The sequence below is a fragment of the Camelus ferus genome, chromosome 17, assembly GCF_009834535.1.
Source record: "Camelus ferus isolate YT-003-E chromosome 17, BCGSAC_Cfer_1.0, whole genome shotgun sequence".
Lineage (NCBI taxonomy): Eukaryota > Metazoa > Chordata > Mammalia > Artiodactyla > Camelidae > Camelus > Camelus ferus.
Window position 1 is genome coordinate 17,279,929 of NC_045712.1, and position 25,474 is coordinate 17,305,402.

At 38.8% G+C, this 25,474-nt stretch overlaps 1 protein-coding gene across 8 annotated transcripts in view; it reads left to right on the plus strand.

Moving 5' to 3' along the window:
* FHIT (fragile histidine triad diadenosine triphosphatase) overlaps nucleotides 1–25,474 on the plus strand; it is a 1,254,006-nt gene that overhangs the window by 581,907 nt on the left and 646,625 nt on the right. For all 8 annotated transcript variants that reach the window (XM_032458165.1, XM_032458163.1, XM_032458162.1 and 5 more), the window contains one exon: nucleotides 1,144–1,262. In XM_032458165.1, coding sequence (XP_032314056.1) covers nucleotides 1,160–1,262 — 103 coding nt within the window. In that variant the 5' untranslated portion in view covers nucleotides 1,144–1,159. The remainder of the gene's footprint in view (nucleotides 1–1,143; nucleotides 1,263–25,474) is intronic.

A 25,474-nucleotide genomic window follows, 5' to 3' on the forward strand; every position in this document is an offset into this window, starting at 1 on the left:
ATGAGGTAGTTGTAAATGTTCTAAAAACTAGTATTTGTATCATTCAGCTAAACTCTGTGCTTTATTTCTTTGTACCTGAAACACGTTAAATTCTGGCTATGTAGGTGCTTCTACAGTAGATACATTTTACCTGGCCCTCTGTAACTTTCGGGTCATTGAGAACATTAGAATCATTAAGCAATTACGCATTTATTGGTATGCTTTATAAAACAGACAGCCATTTTCTGATGTGACCTTTTTTTGTATTTGTTTTCCCATGGCTCATTGTATTTTCATCAGTTTTGTAGTAGGGTGGTTCCTAAATTAGAAAAATGAAATGGTTTCCCAAGGAGGGTGTGTCTTAGTCATTCAGAAAGTAACTTTGCCATGTATTGGCATTGACTGATGGAAAATCATTCATTGGTACCCTAGGTACCAAGTGTAAAATCTGGCATCCCCTTGTCTTCTCTTCATCTCCAACTCGTGGGTTTTCCCCCCAAACAGGGTATGGAACATTTCCCATATCTTGCTGCATACTGCCTCTGTATCAACCAGGAATTTTTCTGATCTTAAACTCATTTTGCTTCTTCTTCCTTTTCCTCATTTTTTCCCTTTAATTTTGGAAATTTTCCTATAATAGTTCTCTAGGATACTCACATATTTTTGTACTTGTAGGCAAGGTCAAACAGTGTTTGTACTTTTTCCTAAATTGCTTTTATATAAACAAAGATAAAACCATTTGAGAAAAGAACATAAGACTGAGAAGGTTTATAGTCAATGCTTAACAATGAAAATTTTCTGCTTAGCAAAGATGATGAAACGGATGGTTAACAAGAGTACCTGACAGATTGGACCTCGTGGATGTGGATTAACATGGCTACCTGAAGTGCAGAGGGATTTAAGAGGACAGTTTATTGTCTACATGGAAGCTTCTGCTTGAAAACACTAAATCCAACCAAGGCAGTGCTGGTAGGGAAAGTGGAGTATTTTAGGAGGACTCCCAGAATACATCTTAGTGGACATTACATGGGGAACAGTTTAAATAATGTCTTTACAACTAAGAATCTGTAGTAAGGGACTTTGCTTTCTTTAAAGTCATATATGATCTGAGTTTCTCACCTGAATTTTATAAATGGTCATTTTCTAAATAATTTTCTCTTTCAGTCTTCACTGTGAGGAAATGTCATTCAGATTCGGCCAACATCTCATCAAACCCTCTGTGGTGTTTCTCAAAACGGAACTGTCCTTTGCCCTGGTGAACAGGAAACCTGTGGTTCCAGGACGTATCCTTTCTTTTATTTTTTTGAGAGAGGAAAGACAAAAAGCCTCTCAATCTCACAGACCAAATGACGAATATAGGATTGACCTCTGATGTCTGTCTAAGAAGGTAAACAAGGGATCTGCCTCCCTCCCCCTTTGGAGAAACAGGTAAGGTGTTACATTTATTCTGAATCCAGTTGGTGGCACCAGTAATATGCTTGATCAATGTTGCAGAACTTCCGAAAAGAGTTGCTTAGCAACCGTGGCTTTGGAGGTGAATTTTTACTTGACCTTTTCACTATCGTAGCTGTGTACATAAATAGGTGCTTCTAAAACGGATCCAATGAATTTTTTGAGCACTTGGTTTTCAGTTATCAGTTGTGACTTTTAATAGTCAAGTAGAGATGGGTGGCATCTTGTGATGTGAAAGGAAAGTATTACATGATTTGAGACTGACCTGGTTTCTTTAAGTCCTGGAGATCATTCAAGCTATGAATTTTAATTAAATTGAAGCACATAAATATACTTACAAAATATTTTTTTCATGTTGGAGTCTGAGATAGCATTTTCCCTTGGAAAACATCCCAGCTTCTAGATCATTGTCCAGTGCCATTGGTAGTAGAGTATTTTTTTTTTCCTTCTGACCATCGATTTCAGTAGAAGCTTTATTCTTTACAGTGGGAGCAGCAGGAATTGGTGAAATGCCCTGGAGAGGTATTTTTATATTGTTGAAAGTATTACTCATAACTGTATGCATGTAACATTTGTACTGACTCTTCAGAAAGTTTTCTTTCCTCCCTAACTTAATTTACTATGCAGAGGGCAACAAAGTATAAAATTTCATGTTGTAAGATAATAAGCATTCCCACATGGAGACATGATTTTTACTTTGAAATTAATTTCTCAGTAATTCTGAATCTACAAATGTGTCAAGATTTTTTCCAGAGTAAATTATATATATATTTTTTACTTGGATTTTTCAAAATGCTTGAGAACTTTATGAATAATCTTCTTGGCCATGTACATTGAAAAAAAAAAAACAAACAATAAAACATAAACCAAAAGATCCTTGTGATTTATGATAGACTCTCAAATTCCTTGAATTCAAATTTTAACTAAATTTTGTACATTTGTAACACTAATGATCATAGCAATAAACTAGTAAGTAATATTTACATTTATCTTGATAATTAACTTTTAAATTTATAAAAATAAATTGTAAATACACAATATTGAAAAATTTTATTCCTGTTTATGGAAGTAAAAATATCTCAAACTATTTAGAAAAATCCTATAAAACAAGTTTTTAAGTTGTACACCAGTTTTGTATTGAGTTTTTCTAAAATACCTTGAGGTTCTTGAAATAACAGGCATTTTATTTTCTCATTTGATTTTGCTACAAGTTTGTGGTTGTCTTTTTTCTTTGAGGATTTTTTTTTTAAGCAAAATGTCTAAGAATTCTGATGTTAAAAGAATATTGTTTAAATGTCATCTTTTTGGATGCCAGTTTTAATTGACTTTTATCAAAGAACTGAGGGAACTTGGGATGAAAATTTGAATTTAGATGAACAAATCTTAATGCCTTCGACTGAGAGACTATGAGGTTGTAGAGATGTACTTTTTTTTTTTTTAATGATTTATAATGGAATGAACTTTGTGATTTAACTCATATCTTGATAGTAAGAAACTTGATTTTTCGTGGTCTTTTTAACCAACTGAAAGTGTGATGTGTGAAGACCTGGCTCATACTGGATAGTGAGCAGAGAGTGAATGATGACTAGGTTTGTTAGCACTGGAATTGTCATTTGGAAATGAATGCTCGTCATTCAGTGCTGACCATCTCTTTGAGTAAATGCCAAGGACACGGGGAACACTGTATTAAAATGAAAAAAACAAAAAAACAAAAAAACAAAAACACTATTTGGAAGGTAGCAAGAAGGACCCGGCCCTTTCTGGGGATGAGAGCAGTGAGAGCTGGAACGTTTGTGTTATCCAGTATACTCTGTAAAGCTGTTTTACATCTGCGGTGTTTAAAGTGGTTTCAGGGCCAGCGGATGATGTATTCCAGCAATCCTTTTTATATGATGATTCTGTAACTTTTTATTTTACTTTACCTTTGTAAACTGTGTTAGGTGACAACTGTGAGAAGAATCTCAATAAGTTACTCATTCGCTTGTAGAAGGCAGTACTCTTTTGTCCTGCAGTTTGGGAATTGAAGCTGTGGATAGCTCTGCCTACTAACATTTCCTGAAATAAAATGGTGAGATGGCTGCAGTGGGCTTTGATCCCCCGGTGCTCCATCTTGTCTACCCTGGATGAGGCCCTTGTTGTGGGTCTTCCAGCTGTTTGCACCCTCTCTGCCCCTGGACTTATCTAGTTCAGCCTCCACCTCACTTTAAACCACGGTGCGGACCATACCACTCTCCTGTTCCCTTGTAAACAAGCCACTGATGAATTTAATGAATCTCCTTTTTTTTTTTTTTTTGAGGGTAAAGTTTAAATTCCTTAGCATACTTTTTAAAAAGATTTTCATTATCTTGACTGTTCTTGACTCAGCCTCCCAACTTTGCAGTTATTTCCCTTTACCTGCTTCTCATCCTTTTTTTTTTTCCCCAAATATAGTGCTTTGATACCTGTCTTGCCCTCTTAGGAAAAAAGAATATTCTGTCCTTCTTGTGACACTTGGCCCCTTATTCACATGTTGACTCATTCAACAGTGTATACTGAGCTCCTGTTCTGTTCCAGGAACCATTCCAAACACTGATCCCAAGGGGGCGGGGTCTAGCTCAGTGCATACACAAGGTCCTAGGTTCAATCCCCAGTACTTCCTTTAAAATAAGTAAATAAACCTAATTACCTACCCCCCAGAATTAAAACAAAACAAAACAAAACAAAGAAACCCACCGATCCCAGTCTGCCTCATAGTGGAACTATGTTCATTGCTGTTTATCTGCGCGGAGTCACGAGTTCCTGGGAAGGGCTGGGGGCAGAACCTACTCTTCTACATCTTTTTCTTAGCACCTGGAAGTACTCTGTTGACTGAATTTAAAGTGAGTCTATAAACATCAGGAGCATGTGGATAGTTTCAATTAATGGAATGGGGCAATAAAGGTCCACTGAAATCCTGCCTTTTCAGTCTTCTCATGCCCAAAGCCATGTCTTACTACCATTTTATTCCAGATTTTTCAGTATCTCATTCAGACTGCATTTTCCCAACTTTCCCTACTTGCTTTGTTAGTTACAGTCCTGTTGACATCTGTTATGAGTGTGCTGAATTAAATCTAAAAGCAGTGAATGAATTGATGGCAGATAGGAAAAGATTTTTTCCTTTTTCTTTCTTTCTTTTTTGCACCTTAATTGGCCAATGGACAAGTCTATATTTGAAGGGTACTGTATTGGTATCTTTCTGTGAACTGGAAGGTTTTACTCTGTTTTTGATGATTTCTTTTTTTAAAAAATAAGAGTATTTAGGTGGCCTTTGGGGAATGTGCATTTCATAAGAGACTTGTAAATGTCATCTTTGAATTTGTGTCCTCACTAATGTTTTGCTCCCACCTCCTCAACCCTTTTTTCTTTGGACTTTGCTCTCTGACTTTCTCAAAGCTTTCTGAGGAGGAAAAGAACTGTCAGATCAGGAGCTGCAGATAGGCTTTTGAAGCAAGACTATCTGCTTCATTCTCAAAAGAGCCACTTGAATTCCTCCTTGTCCCCCAACTAAAGCAAACACTTCTGCTCGTTGCAAATAGTGTTTAAAGCCGATTGAATAGGCTTGGCCTCTGTGGTGCAACACCCTGGAAGAATGTCAGAATGTCTTTAATCCATTAATTCTTGTTACTGGAAAATGCTTTTCAGAATGTCTTGGTGAGAGAACAGAACAGTTTTGGAGATTGCATCTTCAGAATTCTGCAGCAAACGTATTGTTCGTGTACCTTAGTACAGCCCAGCTATTGTTCATGGCTTAAAAACATTTGAGCCAATACGGTTAATACTTCTCCCACCCCCTCCCCTTGCACTGGGCTGTGTCTACCTCTCATCTCAAGTTGAGCGTGAAAAATGGATCTGAACATTAGTGGGATCCATTTGGGGACTGAGGCTTTTGCTGTAAATAAAATTATTCATTTGTTATGTCCTGTTGTTTTCAGCAGACAGTGTATTGATCTTCAGATTGCTATTCAGAATGGCATACGGAGCTCTAACATAAGGGGAATACAGCCGTGTTTGTGGATGGGTGAACGCGTTGTGTAATGACAGAGACAAAACTTGCTTGCTGGCCATACTACATTATACAAATCATTTGTCAACAGTTTATTGAATCAGTTATTAAAAGAGCAGATTTTTCCAAGCTGGAGCCTTGCACACAGAATGTTATCGGGGCCAAGCCATGTTAGGATGATACATTGAGGACAGCCTTACAATGTGTATTTGTGAAGAATTAGACTAGGTAACTTAAAGGACATTTCTGCTGACATATTAGAAACAAAAGTTTGGTACAATGGAAATTGTGTTCTAAGGTCCAACTTCAAGAGATAAAAAGGAAAAATCTGACAAATGCCTTTTAATACAAAATTTTAACTTACCAAACAAGAAGTGTTAAATTTTCTGTTTTCAGACCATTGCCATATTGAGTGCTTTTGAAATAAATGAACAAATAATAAAAATAGCTTCATTGCTTAACAGTGCTTCTTACGGAATAGATGCTATAGATAAAAGTGCCCTTTTAGTCCTTCCGCAAAAATCAGAAATGTTTGTCATTTCCTGAGTAGGTTGTAATCTTGTGAATTTCTTTAATGGTTCAGGAAACTGCAGTTATTAGGGATCTGATGATCTTTCATTTTGCAAAAGAGTTTCTTTTTAAACCTTCCTGTGCAAATAAAATGAGCTCAAGTACTATTTTAATATCTTTACTACTAAAAATAGATTTTTGCTCTTAAAATTTCCCTAAGCATATGTCTTTTCTTCTCCCACTTCTTGCAAGCCTATTGTATACTAGCTAGCTGAAAATACTCTTGGAGAGATGTTCAAAGCTGATCTTACTGTCTTACGTCCTGATCTGTACTGGGGCAAGTTGGTTTTCTTGTCATATTTTTCTCAACTTTGTTTGGAAAATCATTGTGTTGAAAAGATCTGCATGTAGCGGTGACTGTTCAGTGTTCTTATGCTGTTTTTTATGGGAAAGGTTTCCAAATAAAAATGTACCTACCTTTGGGTTAGTAGAGTACATTGCTTCCAGCTAGAGTCAGTTCCTGATGGCATTGGTCAGCAGGAACAAAGGAAGCTCTTGGATGCTTTCATCATTCACTAAATTGACTGGCATCTTTTTTCAGCGTCCAGACCCTGCCACAGTGGATCCTGCCAACCCCCATTGCAAGACAAACCTTGTATGACTGTCATCCATCTTGACTTGTCACCTGGGAAATTACTGCACAGAGAGCAAATGTGTTTTACCTAAAAAGCCATCTCTTCAGCTGGTAGTGAGCTCATAGTGTTGAGTAGGATTCTGAGGCTGCATGCAGGGTCAGGGGGCAGTAACTCCCATGGGTACCAGGGGAGAAAGAGGAGCTCTCCTTGCCGAGGTTCTTCCTCTCCCCAAGTTCATTTTTTGTTCTTAGGGCTGAGACTGGCATCTCCATTTTTATTATAGACAGAACGATGGATTGTTGGCACCTGAGACTGAAGGGATTAATAGATGCTGTGTGTGTGTGTGTGTGTGTGCGCGCGCAGTGCGCGCGCGCAAGGAACGTTTGAAATTGGATGGAGAAAAATGTCTGCATGTTACACATTTTGCCCTGGCCCCTTCAAATAAAGGCAACTGACATGTGAAACAGCATGCTTGAAGCATGTGCAGACTGGTCTCCCGACCTCATCCGGGCCCCTTCCTGCTGTCCAGTGTCTCTCCCTGGCTCCTTGGGGCCTACTGGTTGGTGAGGATATGCATGTGTTGTCTTGTGGTTCACTTTGCCCCTGTGCTTAATTCTTTAGTTTTGATTGTTTTCCTTTGACCTTGATGGCGCATAATAGGGTTTACCTTCCAGGTTCAGGCCCTACTGTGAGCAGGGTGAGGTGGGCTGGCCTGACCATGGTTATGCATTTGAGGAGGAAAGTCCAGCTGGCTTTTTGATCAGAGCTTTTAGGAGGTTTCTGTAGTCTCTCAAAATTGCACAAAGTCTGTAGAATCACTTTGATAACCAGAAAAAGATACCTTTATCATCTTCCAATCTGTTACAGAGTATACTTCTGTGAGTGTGTGTTTGCATATGGGGTGAGAGGAGGACCATGTTCGGGATCCTCTCTCCCCAGCTCTAGCAAATGGTATAGGCTGATAATTATATGTATTAAAAAATACTTTGAATATTTCTTATATTAATTGCAAAAATGAATATCCTGTGACATGAAAAGCCATTCCTCATTTCTATTTGTTTCTATGTGAAACTTTCCTCAGGTAATTTTAAACTGTCAGAGTAACAATTACTGAACTGTGTTCATTATATTCTGGGTTTATTTTTGACCTGCTTTCCATGCAAGTCATCAGATCGTGAGGAATAGGAAAAGGCTGGTCACGGTGTTGCCAGCCTTGCACTTGTAACAGAACATAATTAGAAGTAATGAATGGAATAATACATCATTATTCATAAGAAATGTCATGTAATTAACTCAAATAATGCAAAATATACCCTAATTTCCATTTGGAATGAAAATAGATTTGTTAGAACATCCGTAGGCAGTTAATGTTTATCCTATATTTTCATACACATATTAAAGCTGTTAAAATCTATTGAATGAATATACATGGATTTTCCACAGCACAATAAGTCAAGATGGCTTTCTTTTACTAATAGAGCCTTATGTATATTCCTTGTGTATTATATGTATGTAATTTATATATGTTCAGTTCTTAGAATTAGCATAATTTATATTTATTGTAAATTAATGACCTGATTTATTTACTTAGCTCCCATTTCCTTTCTCAGACTAATTGACTGAAAAAATAACTATTAATTTGCAAACAGCTCTTGGGCACAAATCCTAAATTGGCCTTATCCTAAGAATCCTCTAATACTAGATAGCTGAACTAGTTTTGTGATCTCAGTTATTTTCCTGAGATTGCTGCTCCAGGTTTAAATGTGCCTCAAGTGTCTTGGTTTGGCGAAGATGTACTTACAGTTGGGGGAGGTCAGGGTGTGAGTGGGTATGTCTCAGGCAGGAGAGTTATTTTTATGTGTAACAATTCGTATGACACATGGAACTGACCAATGCCAGTGTAGTTCCTGAAAGTTGTCTGCTGTGCCAGACATCAACCCATTAATTTCTGCATTGTGGGGTGATCTGAAGGGTCCTGGGGGAGGGGGGCAGAGGCATGAGCGGCCTTCAGGGGGCAGTAACTACAGAAGTATTTCAGTATTTTAATACCAGGAATGGACGTGCCAGTGGATACAGTCTGACTGGTAACCCTGGTTTCAGGGAGATGAACACTGATAGGCAGAAGCTGCCATTATATCCTGGGGCTCAAGCCTGGTGTTGCTTCTTCCTCACCGTTGAGTCTATCAGAATAGTGCAGTCACCAGGGAGTTAAAAACAACACAATTGTTTCTTTGTTCTGAGGCCGTCTTCCTCACAGTGAATTGGTGGCCGCCTAACGCCAGTCTAGGTGAAAGCTGAACCGTAGCCAGGGGCGATTGCGGCAGTGTGTTCTGGGTCTCGCTTTCCCTTATGTGTGAATGTGGTGGGGGTGAAGAGTGCATATAGACACATCCAACTTACAAATAATGCCTTTTATTAAAAATAATATTGCAGAAGTAAATTAATGGAAGTAAATTAAGTAAATTAAAATAATATTTTATGACGAGCAGTGCTTTTTGGGACTCTGTTTTGTTCTGTCCTCCCTGAGCAATGAGCAGTTGAAATGGGAAAGCCCAGAGTCAGGCCAATGTTAACCCTACTTCCTGGGAGTCAAGACTTCACCCAGAACTCTGGATCCTCATTCTCTTGTTCTTTCTGCCACTTCTGGTTGCCATCGCATGTGCAGCAACGCTTTTTGTATCATTAGTTAGGGGTCCTGAGGTGTTATTTTCCTCAGAGTCTTAAACATCCCCATTATTCCTTCTCTCCAGTGCTCTGTTGTAAATCTATACTTTGTAACTTACACTTTTCATTGACATTTTGGTGGTTTTGTGGTTTGGTCATAATCATCATCATCTCAGAAGAGGACTAACGTTGGTAACTTCTGAAAATCTCTAAGTCTGGAACCTGTCTCTGCAGTGCCGTGAGTGTGGCGCTAGACACTTAGCTTGGTGAGCACCATAATTTGCTCCCAGGGAAAATGAGTCTAGGAGGAGCGAAATTCATCTGGCTCTAATTTTCCTCTTTTCTAATAGGTTTTGAAATGGCTGTAGTTATCAAGAGATCTTTTCATCTTCAAGATTTACTTCCTGTTCAAGAGATGTGTTGGAACTAAGAATTATCTGTTGAGTGCTCATACTCTTAACAGTAAACCATGGTCCCCCTCCATTCACCAAAGGTGATTGCTTTAAAATTTGTTAAATAAGATGTGTCAAGATAAAATAAATCAGCAGAAATTACATTAAAATTTAGCATGTTTCTCATGCAGACAACTAGAATACTAGTTAGTATTTTCTATTCTGTTTAGGGACCAAATTACCCCTGGGAGCTTTTTATCATGGTGCTCTATCTGCAGTAATATAATTGAAATTCAGGGGTGGAATCGGCATTCAGTGGGACTTTCCGTATTGCCTTGGAAATATGAGCAGCTAGGGCCCAAACAGAAAGGCTGACATCATTCTGAAACAGAGTCAGAATGAGGAATGCTGAGAAGCTCTTCTCTTCCCTCTTTCTGGAGTGAATACTCGTACTGCCTCTGAAAGTCATGTGCAGAAGGTAGCTCAAAGCCCTGAGGGAGATGACTTTAACAAAAGGATGCTGGCATCTCGTTCCCTGGCTGGATGCTGGCTGAGCTGCGGAACCTGCAGGCTATGTAGACACTGCTGTCAGATGGGAGCCTGGTGCTGAACAAGCTCCTTAGGAGGGCTTCCCAGTTGCCTTACAGAGTTTGAGATGCACACGAACATAGACCAGTGCTTACATCTCACTTGCCTGTGAGGGGATAGGGAGAGCCTTTTTGCAGGGCAAGAAGAGGCTGAGGTGTAATTTTCCTGAGAGAAGATGGGAACAACTTTTTTACCCCATCCCAGTTTCCTGCAGCCCTTGGAGGAAACACACAGGTAGCTCCTCTAGTTCCTGTTAAGAAGGAAAAAAAAAAAAAGTGAATGTCAGAGTAGCAGGTAGGTGCCTCAAGGCTGCTCACATAGACCCTGGCCCAACTGAGGCACTGGCCTATCCACAAAGGTGATTGAATCATAAACCACTGGCAGAGTTACAAAGGGAGACACGACGGTCCTTTTGTGAATGGGTTCTCAGAAGCAGCGTGAGGGTGAAACTTGAATGCCTTCATTCTATCAATTCTGAACTCTGCAGACACCACCATGTGTGCTGAAGCTCTCAGCACATGAAACTGGAGCTAGACCAGGGACACCTGCCTTTCACTTGCCGACAGACAACTCTGCCTCTGTGACCAGAGTGGCTCAGTCTCAGGGGCGGGAGAAGTTGGTAGAGAGCTCTTAGTGATCAAGGTTGCATCTCAAGCCTGTGCTAGATAGGACTTGAAATTTTAATCTGAGATTGGATTGTTAAACTAGAGCGATGCTCTTAATTATGACTAGTCACTTGCAAATTTACAGATTCTGCCTAAAATGTTGGGTGGGCTGGGAAGGGACTCAGCATAGTATGACTGGAAAAGCAAAGGCAAAGAATGTAAGTGCGTCATGTCTTTGCCCCCATTGAGTTTCTTCAGTCATTTTTTTAAAAACATTTTTTAATTGAGTTATAGTCATTTTACAGTGCTGTGTCAAATTTCAGTGTAGAGCACAATTTTTCAGTTCTACATGAACATACATATATTCGTTGTCACTTTTTTTCACTGTGAGCTACCACAAGATCTTATATATATTTCCCTGTGCTGTACAGTATAATCTTGTTTATCTATTCTCCGTATGCCTGTCAGTATCTACAAATTTTGAACTCCCAGTCTATCCCTTCCCACCCCCCTCCCCCTTGGCAACTACAGTTTATATTCTATGTCTTTGGGTCTGTTTCTCTTTTGTACTAGGTTCTTTTTTTTTTTTTTTTTTTTTTTTTTTAGATTCCACATATGAGCGATCTCATATGGTATTTTTCTTTCTCTTTCTGGCTTAGTTAGAATGATGTTGTCCAGGGACATCCATGTTGCTGCAGATGGTGGTGGTGTTGTTTCTTATGGCTGAATAGTATCCCATTGTATAAATATACCACATCTTTATTTAGTCATCTGTTGATGGACATTTAGGCTGTTTCCATCAGTCATTCTTTATACAAGCAGAGTGATGACATAAACCTTAAAGAAAAAAGTGATTTGTCACTGAATACCATGTTAGATAGCAGTATGTGATTTGTTGATTGCTTTTATTCTTAGCAACAGAATCTTGAATATAGTAAATATGTTTTTATAGGATAAATTTAATTTTGGTTCAGGATGGTTAGATAAAGGGACATTCATTTTTTTTTAATGGGTATCTTTGAAGGCTCACTATGTGCCAGATTCTTCTCATCTTCTGCAGTCCTCATGTAAGTTTGGCATACCCTTGAACCAAAGAAGTACCAGTTCAGTCTAAAGGTTGAATGTTCTTAGACTTTTTTTTTTTTACATGACAGCAGCCAGAATGATTCTGTTAAACATGTTGAATCTGTGTTACTTCTCTGCTTATAACCCCATAATGGCTTCTTAATTTTCCTCAAATCCAAGCCAAAATTGTCAGTGACCTACAAGTTTCCTACCTGAACTTCATCTGCCCCACCCAACCAATTGTTACTGCTGATCTTATCAACTGTCATCCTTGTAGTGGGTTGAATGGCGATTCCCTAAAAGATATGTCTGTGTCTTAATCCTCGGAACCTGTGACTGTTATGTTGCATGATGATAGGTCTTTGCAGATGTAATTAAGCTAAGGATTTTGAGATGAGGAGCTTACTCAGGATTGGCTGGGTGGATCCTAAATCCAATGGCAAGTGTCCTTTCAAGAGTGAGGAGGAGGAAACATGACCAGGGAGGCAGAGACAGGACCACTTTTGCCAAATCTTTTCCAGACTGGGCATAGTCATTTCTCTGCTCTCCTTGTTCACAAAGCCTCCCAACTACTATCGCCCCACCCCGTGCTCTTCAGTCTAACATCACATAGCATCTGGCTTGGTTTTAATGTAGACGTTGGATCACACGCTTCCCTTGCTGTTAGAGTTTTCAGGGGTTGTTTTTTTCATTTAGAATAAAATCTCAAGTCTTCACCTTGGTCTCCCAGATTTCTGGTCCCTGCCTCAGCTAGCTGTTCCTTTGCACCAGCTGTTGTCTCCGCAGGAATGTGCCTTCCACTGACCTTCACTTGCCTCCTCGGTTCTCATCTTTTCTATTCTAGTTCCTGTGTCGTCACCTCAACACAGAGGCCTTCCCTGACCCCACTACCGAACCCAACCATGGAAGCAATGATTAGTGATGGTACTTGACGCCCTCACTCTGTCCCTTCATCAGCGTTGTTGAACGTGCAAGGAGAAGAAAGACTGCCTGCCAAGGGGTCTCATGTTTCGTTTACGCTCTTTGGGTGCAGAACCATTTATTTATATTTGTCGAAACTACCAGTGAGCTTCAGACAGGGCGTTGTTGAACCGGATTTTAGTCCCATTTGGGGGACCCTAGTCAAGTCGTTTAATGTTTTCTTTTTTGTTTTGTTTCTTCGTCCAAAAGTAAAGATACTACCCTTACCTGCCTCCTGGACTATTCTGAGGACTAAATCCAGATGGTGTGAGAGTCAGAATTATGAATTAATTTTGCATTGGAAGCATGGCATCATAATTACACTGTTTTCATTGTCCATTATCCTAATACTTTGAGGCTGGACAAGGGTTTGGGATTGGAGAAGGGGTGTCTTTTAATTGTTGCCCTAAATTCATAAAACCGAAGCTTAAATGAAATTAAATTCCTGAATTTCTATATGAATATCATATAGCAACTGGAATAACCGAGACCCACTTTTAAACTACTCAGCTAAAAATGGCATTAAAATAACACACAGGATTTAAAATAAACCTGCAAAGTGATGGGAATTTGATATTCTATGAGCCTTTTTTTTTTTTTTTTTTTCTTTTCTGTAAGGCATGGTAAGAAAAGATAATCTGATTATTTTCTCCTGTTTTTAGTTCCTGGGAAGAGTAGAGAAGTGAACAATCCTGGGGTTCACTTGTTTTGGCTGAGAGTTGTTTTGCCAGGGTGGTTTTTAAATTAAAACCTCAGGGGGTTTAGATTAGGCTAGATGCTCAACTTTGATTAACCGTAATGGGAGTTACTGTGTACGTCTCTTTCCTCCACACACAGCTCTGAAAAATGACCCTCTCACACCACCTTTGTGTCTTGGTCTTTGAACTAATTTTAATGGATTTCCTTTTTTTTTTTTTTTTTTTTTTTTTAAGTGAAGCATCTCTGTGCAATCCTCAGTGTGATGAGATTGTTAACAATTCCCTAATAAGCAACAGGTCTTCCTTTCGCAGTGCTGGACCCACACGTGGGGGAAGGGTTTGGCCAGAACTGACTCACTTTCTGGACCATAGGCTGCTTTGTTCAGTTTCAAATGAAGCTACTCTTTTTTTTTTTTTTCCCCCCAACTCTTCATCTCTCTTCCCTACCCCCACCCCCATCTCAGCCTCCTGATACAATAATCAGTACTCAGCACTTTTAGGGTTCTGAAACTGCTGAAATGTTACAGTGAAAAGGAATTAACCTGTATTCAAAGCATTTGGTATTAATGCAGTCTTAGTAACCAGTTAATGAATTGCTTCACTAAATAAATGTTTTGTTTAAATTATGTCTTCGGAAAAGCAGTCTAGTTTCTATCAAGTGTAACACATTTTAAAATCTTGCATTTTTTTCTAATTATAAGAATATCTTCCCATACAGTAAAAACTATCATCTCATTAACCCAAAAATTTTACCCTGCTAAAATTCTAGATTTTCTTTCTAAATTTTTTTCTGTTTTTTTTTTTTTTCATGTTTCCTCAGGAAAGAGAAATATTTGATAACCTGATTTTTTAAAACTATTGCATTTTCTGATGTTTTAATAACACTGAGATTTTTAATGGTGGAGTAATAGTGTACCACACAGATCTATTATAATTTATTATTTACTATTCAACCTGCATGTGATGAATATTTCAGTAAAGGATCTTTGGTCACATCCCTGATAAATTTCTTAAACTGGCATCACTTGCTAAAATGTTATTCATTGTTTAAATTGACAAATATTCCTAAATTTGTTTTACACCAGCAGTGTATGAAAATACACCTCTCATTATATCCTCATCAGCTTTAAAAACTTAAGATTTGGGGGTCTATCTTAACTTTTGCCAAGTTAATAGATTTTACATACATCACTGTTTTCCATTTAATTACCTAATTGATAGTAGGATGAACTTTGAAGTGTATTTATGAATTATTTCTATCAGTTAATTACCTATTATGTCCTTTGCTCACTTTTTTTTACTGGAGTATTTATTTTAAAACTCACTTTGTTAGAGATCTTCTAGGAATTAGCCCTCTTCCTGTCATATCTGTTGCAAATATTATTCCTATTTTGACTCATCCTCTTCAGTTTGCTTATAATGTTTAAATACAGAAATTTCGAATTTTTTTGTAGTTAAACTCATCAACCTTATCCTTTGTGAGTTTTAATTCTTTAAAGCTTACAAAGTCTTTCAATCCTGAGATCAGTTAAATATTTATGTAGATTTCCTATGTGTTTTTAAAAAAGATCTTTCTTTCTTTCTTTCTTTCTTTCTTTCTTTCTTTTTCTTTCTTTCTTTCTTTCTTTTTCTTTCTTTCTTTCTTTCTTTCTTTCTTTCTTTCTTTCTTTCTTTCTTCCTTTCTTTCTTTCTTTCTTCCTTTCTTTCCTCCTTTCTTTCCTCCTTTCTTTCCTTCTTTCCTTTCTTTCCTTTCTTTCTTCCATCCTCTCTTTTCTTTCTTTTCTTTTCTTTTTTTTTCTTTCTTTCTTTTTTCTTTTCTTTCTTTCTTTTCTTTTCTTTTTCTTTCTTTTCTTTTTCTTTTCTTTTCTTTTCTTTTTCTTTCCCTTCCTTTCCTTTCCTTTCCTTTCCTTTCCTTTCCTTTCCTTTCCTTTCTCTTTCCTTTCCTTTTCTCTTTCCTTTCCTTTTCTCTTTCCTTTCCTTTTCTCTTTCCTTTCCTTTTCTGTCCCCTGTCCTGTCCTGTCCTGTCCTGTCCTGTCCTGTCTACTATCACCAAGAACTTCATAGCACTTCATAGGCATGCTTTAAAAATTCACTGGATCTTCCTGGCAGCCCTTTGAAGGAAGTAAAATGTTATTCCCAAGTTATAAAGGAAGAGACTGGAGGTGCAGCAGTGAACCAGATAGTCTGTTTCTAGAGGCAGAGCTGTGCTTTCACATTCTATAAAAAATAATAGATGGTCCCTGGCTTACGGTGGTTCAACTAATGATTTTTTTTTTCTTTTGATTAAGATGATATGAAAGTGATACGCATTCAGTAGAAACTTTTCTTTGAATTTTGATCTTTTCCTTGGCTGGCAATATGCTCTTGTGTGTTGCTGGGCAGGGGCAGCCTCCACAGCTCCCAGTCAGCCACAGAATCATGAGGATTAACAACCAGTACACTTAAAACCCAGAGAACCATTCTGTTTCTCATTTTCAGTACACTGTTCGATACATTGCATGAGATATTCAATATTTTATTAAAAAATAGGCTTTGTTTTCGTTGACTCTGCCCAGCTTTATCAGCTTTCATTGTGCCACTCATGAGAGCTTTGCAAAACTGTAAAATACTGCTACTCTTCGCAGTAACTTTGTTTTAGAAAATATCTTTATTATAAACATATTATTTCTGTTGATGTGATGTGGATTTATTTTAAGTAAATCATTAAATGAAATGTTCTCGGTTCTAATTTCTAAGTAAATATCAATAGGTACAATCCACATAAACACAAGCTCTTGGGTGTCTTCAGTAATTTTCAACAATTTTAAGGGGTATAAAGGCCAGGAGTTTTGTGGACTGCTCCTCTGAAGCCCCCACCTTTGCCTCAGCTCTAGAGTCTCCCTTCTTCCTCACTGTTTCTTCTTCAAGTCTCACTTAAAAAGAGAGCAAAGATTCCAGTCTTATCTCCTAAGGGCAACTGTGGTTTGGCACACAGACGGCAGCCATAGAGCTGAGGAGTGTAAGCTTTGCAGCCCATGCCTCCCTGTGAATCTTTGCTCAGCTCCTTGCAGGCAGCACCACCCGGGGGTTGCTTAAGCTGTCTTTGCTTTAGTTAACCTTATGCTTAACATGGGGTATAGTGTCTGCCTTATGGGGTTGCTGTGAGCGTCGTGTGAGTTAATATACGTGATACACTTACATGGTCCCTGGCATGTATGCAGGGTTCTTATATTAACCATCTTGTTAAGTTTGTATGCAGGTACCAGAGTTCTAGAAGACTCGAATGTAATGTTCTGTTCCACAAGTTTTCTTGAAAGTTTTCTCTTCTTTGTGAGTATTTTTATTAAAGCCTGAACTTCCCTTGCTAGTTTGTTTTCCTTAGCAGGGCCAGGTCTATGAAAGTGGACTTCTTAAAAATTACGTGGTTAGTTCCCTTTCGGGTGGGGTTGGTATTGGAATGCATTTCTCTTCCTGTAAATCCATAAATACTAAAGCTATTATCCCTCCTTCCCCACAGAATTCCCTCAGTTGTTTGCAGTTCTTGTCCAGTAAATGTATAGATTTTCCTTCCTCCCTTCCCCACCACATCAAGGGTCGTGGTTTATATTCTGTTCGCTGGAGCTTTGCAGCCCTTCTGCCTGCTGTAGTCAAAGTTGCCTCCCACTCCAGGGTACACAGTTGGTTTTCTTCATGGCTCCAGCTCACGCTAGTTTCATATTACCTTTGCCTAATAACTTGTTTCTCAAGCTGCAATCCTGTGCTCCAGGTCAAAGATTTTTCTCCAGGCACCACTGGTCTGTCTGCTTATTTTTAGTGCCTACTCTGTCATCTGCCTTGTTTTACCTTGTCTTCAGCAGTTCAGTATCCCCCCTGGGAACAGAGCCAGATGGCCTCTGTTCACATGCTCTTCTGTCAGATTAAGATCGGTCTTCCCACAAGGGACTCCTCAGATGAGACACCAAAGACTAGTGTCAGTGTGGGAGGCAGAGGGAGAACCCTCGTGGTCCACTGATGCCCTTAGCATCTTTGTCTGTCTGAGTGCATCCACATGGCCTCCCTTTCTGCTGATGGATCTGGGAAGATTCTTCTTCTCTTTACTGATGTCCAGGCTCTTACTGACCTTGGAGATAAAATGCTTGTGATAAAAACTGGAGGATATTTAAACTTCAAAGGGGATCTTATCTTGTCTATTCTCAACTGAAAAACATTTGTCTCTCTCTCTTTTTTTTTAATATGGGAAGAAAATCATTTTGCAAATTAAATATTTTGAACTTTGCTTTTTTGGGCCATTCCTTTTGCCAAAAATGATAGGAGCTGACTTACAAAAATAGTTATAGCATAACAGATTTATTTTGATTGTAAGTGAGAAAGTGGGGCAACGGAGAGATATCTGGGATATTCCAAATGTACTGTGTGAATGTAATTTTCAAAATAAAAATAAATAAGAATAAAAAAAAGTCAAAGAAAAGTTGAAAAAGTTTTATGATCACCTGTTTCTCTCTAATTAGGATTCATCTGTTTTACCTTCTTGATATATCCATGCTGTTTCTCTATAGTCAGACATCTCCCTTTTTCCAAGTCATCCAACAGTAGGGTGCTGCAGATGCTGAGACTTCTCGCTCCTGAACGATGCAGCATGCATCTCTCAAGAATCAGGGCACCCTTCTGTACAACTGCACGACTGTTGCTGGACCAGAGAAAATCCACATCAGTTCAGTGACAGCATCACATCTCCATGCTCAGATTTTCTCAGTTGGCTTCTTTCCTCCATGATACACGATCCAGTCAAAGCTCATCCCTTGCAATTGGTTATTAAATCCCCTTAATATCTTCTAATCTATACTACGTCTCTACCTCCTCCCTTGGTTCTTCATGGCATAAATCATTTAAAGCTTCCAGGCCAGCTGTCCCATGTAACATTTCATTTTCTTGATTCATTGATTATTTTCTCATGATTCAGATGAGGTCAGACATTTCTGACAAGGATATCAAGTGGGTTATGTAGCCTGCTTGCCACTATATCATACCAGGACACACCATGTCTGGTCAACTGAATTACTGCTGGCACTGTCAAACTTGACCACTTGGGCAGATGGTGACTATCAGACTGGTCTTGTTATGAAAGACATATTTAAAAAACAATTACTATGTAGTGGGGTATTATTGGAGACCATCACTCATTCTCTAAAATAAAAAGATAAAGTTGAATTTATTGTAAGGGAGGACTGTGCTTGTCAGCTACCATCTTTCTGAGCTGATCAAACTGGGAAGTATGGAGTGAGGTTGAGGGATTGGCAGATTTTTGGAGCAATAAGTGCATTGATAACAATAGTAACATGGAAGCATGTTTACTGAAAGTGAGAGGGAAGTTAGGTTGACTAGTTACTTGGAGATGTGCGAGTCTGGTTCTGAGTGGCTCACTTTCAGCAACAAAGGCTGTCAATGGTTGGCTAGCACAAGAAGGTCAATTGAATAGGCTTCAGTCTGGTTCTGGAGGCTACTTGTTACCATGGCTACAAAACTGTCTTTTTCTAGGTGTCTGGCAGCTTGAGGTCTCATCTGAGTATCCTGTTCCCCAATAAAATTTCTTTCAGTGGTTTAGTTTTAGCTTTCACGGACAGTCTTTTCCTTAGTCATTTATAATACGGGGCTTACAAGATGTTTGCTGTCTAATTCTATCCTTTTTTTTAAGCATTTATTATCTAGCACTCTTCTATAAGGGGGAACATAAGTCTTTTTTGTTGTTGTTTTTTAACTCAATATCTGACTTCCTTTCACCTAGTGAACTCAGTTTTTGTTTTTTTTTTTTTTTTAAATTCAAGTCATTGTAATCCACAGCCATTATAGCATTTTGGGCTGCACATTTACACTGTTTTGCAGCAGATACCCCTGATAGAACTTCCTATGTCCTTTTGATATGACTCAACTAGTCTTTGAGCAATTCCTTATTTTTTGGCACAAAATTTTCCAATTTCACATTGTACCTGCTCCAGCCCTGGAATTAGCAATTTCCAAAGAGCCGTGGCTCATTTTAGGAGAGAATGATATTTAGAAACCAAGATTTAGCTGCTTAATGTGCTCATTGCTACTGGAATAGCATTGTTTCTGGACCCTTATTGTGGAAGTTCTAGAAAATGTATATGTATGTATGCATATAATTTAAATCATGGGTTCATACTGATAATGCTGTTAAAATCCAGCACTGTGAAGGTTCTTCCTCACATTCCTCTATTTCAGGGTTGTATTTCTCTTCTCTTATTTACTCTGCAGTCCCACAGCACACTCAAAATAATTTCAGAATTACAATTAAGATTTATAAACTTCTGATCCAAAGGTGAGTAGTCTGAGTTGAAAGTATCTTTAGAGATACCTTCGATTTTGTTCTAGTTACAGCTTGAATGGCTCAAAACACACCAAGAAATGTTTGTATGCTCAGAAGAAGGCATTCTGAAGGGTGAGAACCATTGCTGTAAAGCTCAGTGCTGACAGAATTGTGGTAGTGCTAGTAATTAACATTTACTGAACAATTACTGTGTGTCCAGCACTGTCTTAAGTACTTTGAATGTTCTCTCTGTTAACCCTCATAAAAAAAAAAAGGCTAGTTTTTTTTATGTTAGTATTACCTTCTTTATTTCACTGTTGAAAGTCCTTAAGCAAAGTCACAGTGTTAGTAATGGGCAGACATGGGACTCCAGGCCAGGTAGTCTGAAAATAGAATCCAGACTCTGAGCTTTTATGTTGTATATGTGTTTTATAATTAATAAAAATAGCCTTTAATTTCCCTTCCAGAACACTTCTCGTCCCTTATTGCAGTGACTTCTTATTTTGTCTTTGATGTTAGACATAAGACCTGAGAGGTGAGCGATCATCATTCCATCACTTACTATTCAATCTACAGCACACATGGTACAGAAACGCACTCAGTGGACTTTTAATAACGCCGTGTATCATGATTCCCATCTGCCAGACATTGTGTGAAAACCTTATGCTTATTATTTTGAATTCTTAAAGCAGTCCTTCTGGTTAGGTATTACTATCCATATTATGAGATAAACAGGTTCAGAAAGGTAATGTGATTGCCCAGAGCATGTCAGGCAGTAGATACCAGAGCTGGCACTTGCCCCCAGCTATCCTTGGCTTAGGAGCCTGTTCTTCATTGTCTCCCTTGGCATCTCTGTTTTGAATGAAATTCTTCCCCATTTAGCTCATTGGTACTGACCCTAGTGGAAGGGTAGACACTTGACTGGCTTTACAACAAACGACAGAGATAAAAGGCCAAAAAGGTGCCATTATACTGAGTAGATACCCTATCCATATTCGAGGAATAAAAACATATAGATGAGATTAAAAAGTCCTAGGGATCCTGAAATCCTTGTAAGGAGAACAAGAATGAAGCATGGCTGCTTTAACCAAACTCTTGTAGAAACTTAATGGCGATTGGACTATTCTGGGCTTACACAATGTGTGAAATTGGATTTGAATTTCAGATGAAACATGTACTGCAGACATTGGCCGTAAATTCCGGCTTAACTGTGCTTGGTTTTCAGTGCTGATTCAGTCTTCCCCTCTCACTAGGAAGACGTCCTGCTCAGGCCTCTGATTTCCTTTTGTACCCTCAGTCTCCTGCGTTCTTCATTCCTGACCTTGGTTTTATGAGTGTCAGTGTTTTGCTCTCAGAGCTGTCATTGCACTCACTGTCAGGAGACAAAGGTGTAAAGGGGGCGTAATAAGAACACTGGTGACTTGAGGGATGAGTGCCCTTTGTGGTGAACCTTACCAGCCTGTAGCCTGAAGCTTTTGGGATTTGTCTCTCTGACTGACATCTCTGTAAATGATCATGTTGTTAACGGTTGAATTGGTAGCTAGTTCTCCTAACCAGGCACATGGAATTCTCAGTGAAAGAAGAATCTGTAAGGAAATGAAAACAAACACACACATCTTCTTTATCTCTATTTCCAAAGGAAATCTCTATCCAAATGTTAAAGGGACTTGTTGGACAGACAGTTAGCTCTGAGAATGAAACAGATTATTGTCAATAGAGGATGAAAGATCGTTCTGGATTAGTAAAATAGCCACAGAAAAGTCATGTGAAGGTGAAATGAAAACATAAATGTGTTTAGAGGACTAGTTAAAATGGACATACTTTTTAAGTTGTTTGTCACTGACAAAGAGCAAAATTAGCAGATGCAGTTTGTATTTCATTGTAAGTCCTGAGTGGTGCACTAAGGCAAGTAAACAAATGTTACTGGGCTTTTTACAAATTAAATTTGAAATATGATAGTAGGAAGCAGAGAGGGCATGCATTAGATCATGGATCTGAGATCAGACAACAGAAACGTGAATCCCAGTGCAGCCATTTCTTATCTGTATGACTTTGGGCAATACAGTTATCTTCTTTGAGAATTAGCCTCCACTTTTATAAAAATCAATGGGTTTGGAAAACTATGGGAAGCAGATCAGAGACTCCAAAGGAAAAGCTGAACAGTATCAGGCCTCAGAAATAAATGAGGGCATCTCTGGACATCCTGGTTGCAGAAATGACAGTCTCTTCAGGATGTTGCCATTGAAGTGATGCAGCTCCAGCCATGCATGTCCCTCTGTCACTGGGAAGTTTCAGAGTCAAATTCCCAGAGTAGGACCATCTGTTTGGCCTAGCCAGAGTCTCTTTCCTGGGGCAGATGAGGTAGTTTCTGTCTGACTGCCTACCAGAGCTGCTTGCTGTGGGTAAAGGCAGATACCCTAAAAGAAATTGGGTGAGAATGAAAGCTTCATTGGTGGATACTACAGATGTCTGCTCTGTGGGTTTGGGAAGAAAAGCTGTACCAGAGATACTTCTGTGTGTGTGTGTGTGTGTCTGAGCATGTTCACTCTATCATGGTAGCCTTCTCTACTTTCTGAGCCAGGTGTAGAATTAGGACTTAAAAAAATAAAACAAAACAAAAACAAATACACAGAATTTAGACAGGATGACAGCTGTGCTTTATAGTTGCCTGTTTCAGTGGCTAAACCATGATTCCAGGAGCCATTACGCCAAAGATTGTTGGAATTTCTCTTTTAACTTGTAGGACACAAGGAAAAAGCCTCATAATTTATCTTCCAAATCTCATGTAACCAAGAAAGAATTCGAGCTAACTCAAGGAGCAGTGTCTTTAGCATGTTGAGGTACTTTATAGTACCATTGAGATGTGTATTATGATTATGTCTATATAGTTACATTTTCGTTTTCATCTTTTCTAAAAGGATAATACAAATCACATTAAAGGAGAAAACTCAACTTGAATTCCTAAATAAATCTATATTGATATTCATCTACTTATTTAGAGCTCTTTCCTAAGATTCACAGTTTTCACACATGTGATTTATGTATACACCATTATTCAGCAATAAAAGTTTCCATCTGTAACTGGTGGCAGGAAGTTTAATTTACCTACCAGTATGGGTTATTTTAAAGTAGTCGAAATTAATTGATAAACTAAGTGACGTTCATAATCCACTGACATTATTTCTTATATTCCTTCTTTACTGTAACATGCGTCTTCTTACGGAGAGTGGTATTACAGAAAGTCCCTCCTCCCCTCCTGTCCACTACCATCTTCCCCAGGGCTGGTCTGGCCAGTTTTATTTCCTGAATTTCAACAACTCGTCTGTGTCTCTAATCTCCAATGCCAGCACCTGAACTCAGGCTACCCGCGTTTCTCACCTGGACTGTTTTGTTGCATTCACTCTAACTTCTCTTCAATCCATTCTCCATGTAGTTGTCAAAGAACATCTCAGAAAACACAGATCTGATCACAGGATCCCCCACTTCATCTCCATGAAACATCTTTTGACAGCTTTCTGTTTGCATTCGAAATGAAGACTCACTAGCTTTCTAAACATGGCCTTCGAAAGCCTCTGGTCTTGTCCCCGTCTTTCTCTCTGATCTCACCTCCTGCCAGCCCTCCCTGCACCTTCCGTGCCCCAGCCATGCCAGCCCCTTCTGTTCTCCACCACATCAGGTTTTCTTCAGCCACTCGGCCCTTGCACTTTTTGTCTCCCTTGATGAGAATATTCTTCCACTGACTCTTCACCTTGATAACACCTACTTGTTCTACTGGTGTCAACTCATGTATCTGTTCTTCTAGAACAACTCTTCTGACACATTCGTCTTGGTCACCTTCCATTACTGTATGCTCTGTGGCACTATGCTTCTTTCCTTCATGGCATTTATCTGGTCCTCATTGTACATGAGCTCAGATGATCAGGTAATTTTCCATCTCTTTCCTCTAGACTGTGAAAGCAGGGATGGTATATGCCGTCTTCTCATCGTGCTAGCTGTTTTGCACATAATAAGCACTCAGTAATTTCTTCCTGAATGACGTAATTAAGATTTAGGGATAGCATATCAATCAGTCAGCTTTTGTAGGGTAGCAAACAACTCTGGAATCTTGATGTCTTACAATAACATCTTCACGAATTTCTTGCACACAGGTCTGCAGATCAGCTGTGGCTCAGCCAGGCTTGGGTCTTTTCTATGTGTCTTCTTCCCCCTGCCCAGGCTGAAGAAACAGCCACTATCTGGAACATGCTGCTCTTAGGGTAGAAGATAGGAGCTTAAGAGGCCACACTGACCATATGTGTATTTGAAAGCTTTTGCTCAGGAGGGCCGTGTGTTATATCCACTCAAGTTCCATGGACCAGAACAAGTCCTATGATCAGTGGAGCAGAGAGAATGAATATTTGTAAATACTGCCATCTACCACAGATGGTAAATAAACCAGTCCAAGCTCTTAAGGCAAAGGAATACCTGCTTCTAATACTGACTCTGCAGGCATGGATTTGCCAAACACAAAGAATCCCTCTGGTATAGGAAGCAGATCATGAATAATTTCTCCCAGGTGATCAGTGTTGAAGAGTTGATATTTACAAAATAAAATGAGCTTTGTATTTGTGCTACAGATCCTGTGGAATACATCCATCCCTTCCCACCTAGCCACCATGCCTATAAAATTACGATGGTGGGAAAAAAGGCATCATGTATGACATGTAACAAGTATTTATGGACTCCTTCATTATTATCCCCTATATAAAAAGAAGCTGTAAGATGGCATGTGAAGCTCAATTCCATTGATTGTGAAGAGTATTATCATTAGAAAATGCCATCAAGCTTTCACATTACTCTAATGGCTTTGTTGATTAATAGGAAGAAAATAAGACTAAATATAAAGTTGGTCATAGTTAGGAAATTGTCTGAAAATGAGGATTAATCAAACCTGACTTTTGCCTAATGGCCTCTTCAACAAAAAGCCGAGATGGGTTGGTAAGAGGAGGCCACACTTGGTAACCTTGGGGTTAATGTCACCAAATTAAAACTTGCTAATATCATAAGAAAGATGATATAGAAGTTTTCAGAATTTGAAAAGAGCCCTTTGCCCATGCAGGTGAGTGCCGCTAGATGCAGAAATTGAAGAGTTTATCAACATCTCAGCCAGGACAATCAGCAGGGGATTTGGACAGCTCTCTGAGGTTTACCACAGGAAAAATAGTAATCGAAAACAGAGCCTGAATAATGTAGTTTCCCCATCCAGCCTGATTATCATAGACTGATAGAGCTGGGAGAAACCTTGAGAGATGATCTCATCCGAAAGAGAAGTGAAGGTGAAAAGTATAAATATAAGAGAGAATGTGGACCTACATTAGTTAGAAGCAGCTAAAAATATTTTTTTCGACTTTGATAGGAAACATTTAAAAATGAGTTTTTGGAAAAACTTCATTTCTAGTTATTAGAAATAACATTAATTAATAAATGCTTTTTCTATAAACCTTTTCCTTTCACTAAACAGCTACACATATTGAAAGCTGACTGATTTATTTAACTGGACTTTACATGTATTCAGGAAGAAATCTAGCATGTGAGAAGTAACCTGTCAAAATTCATCCAGCTTGT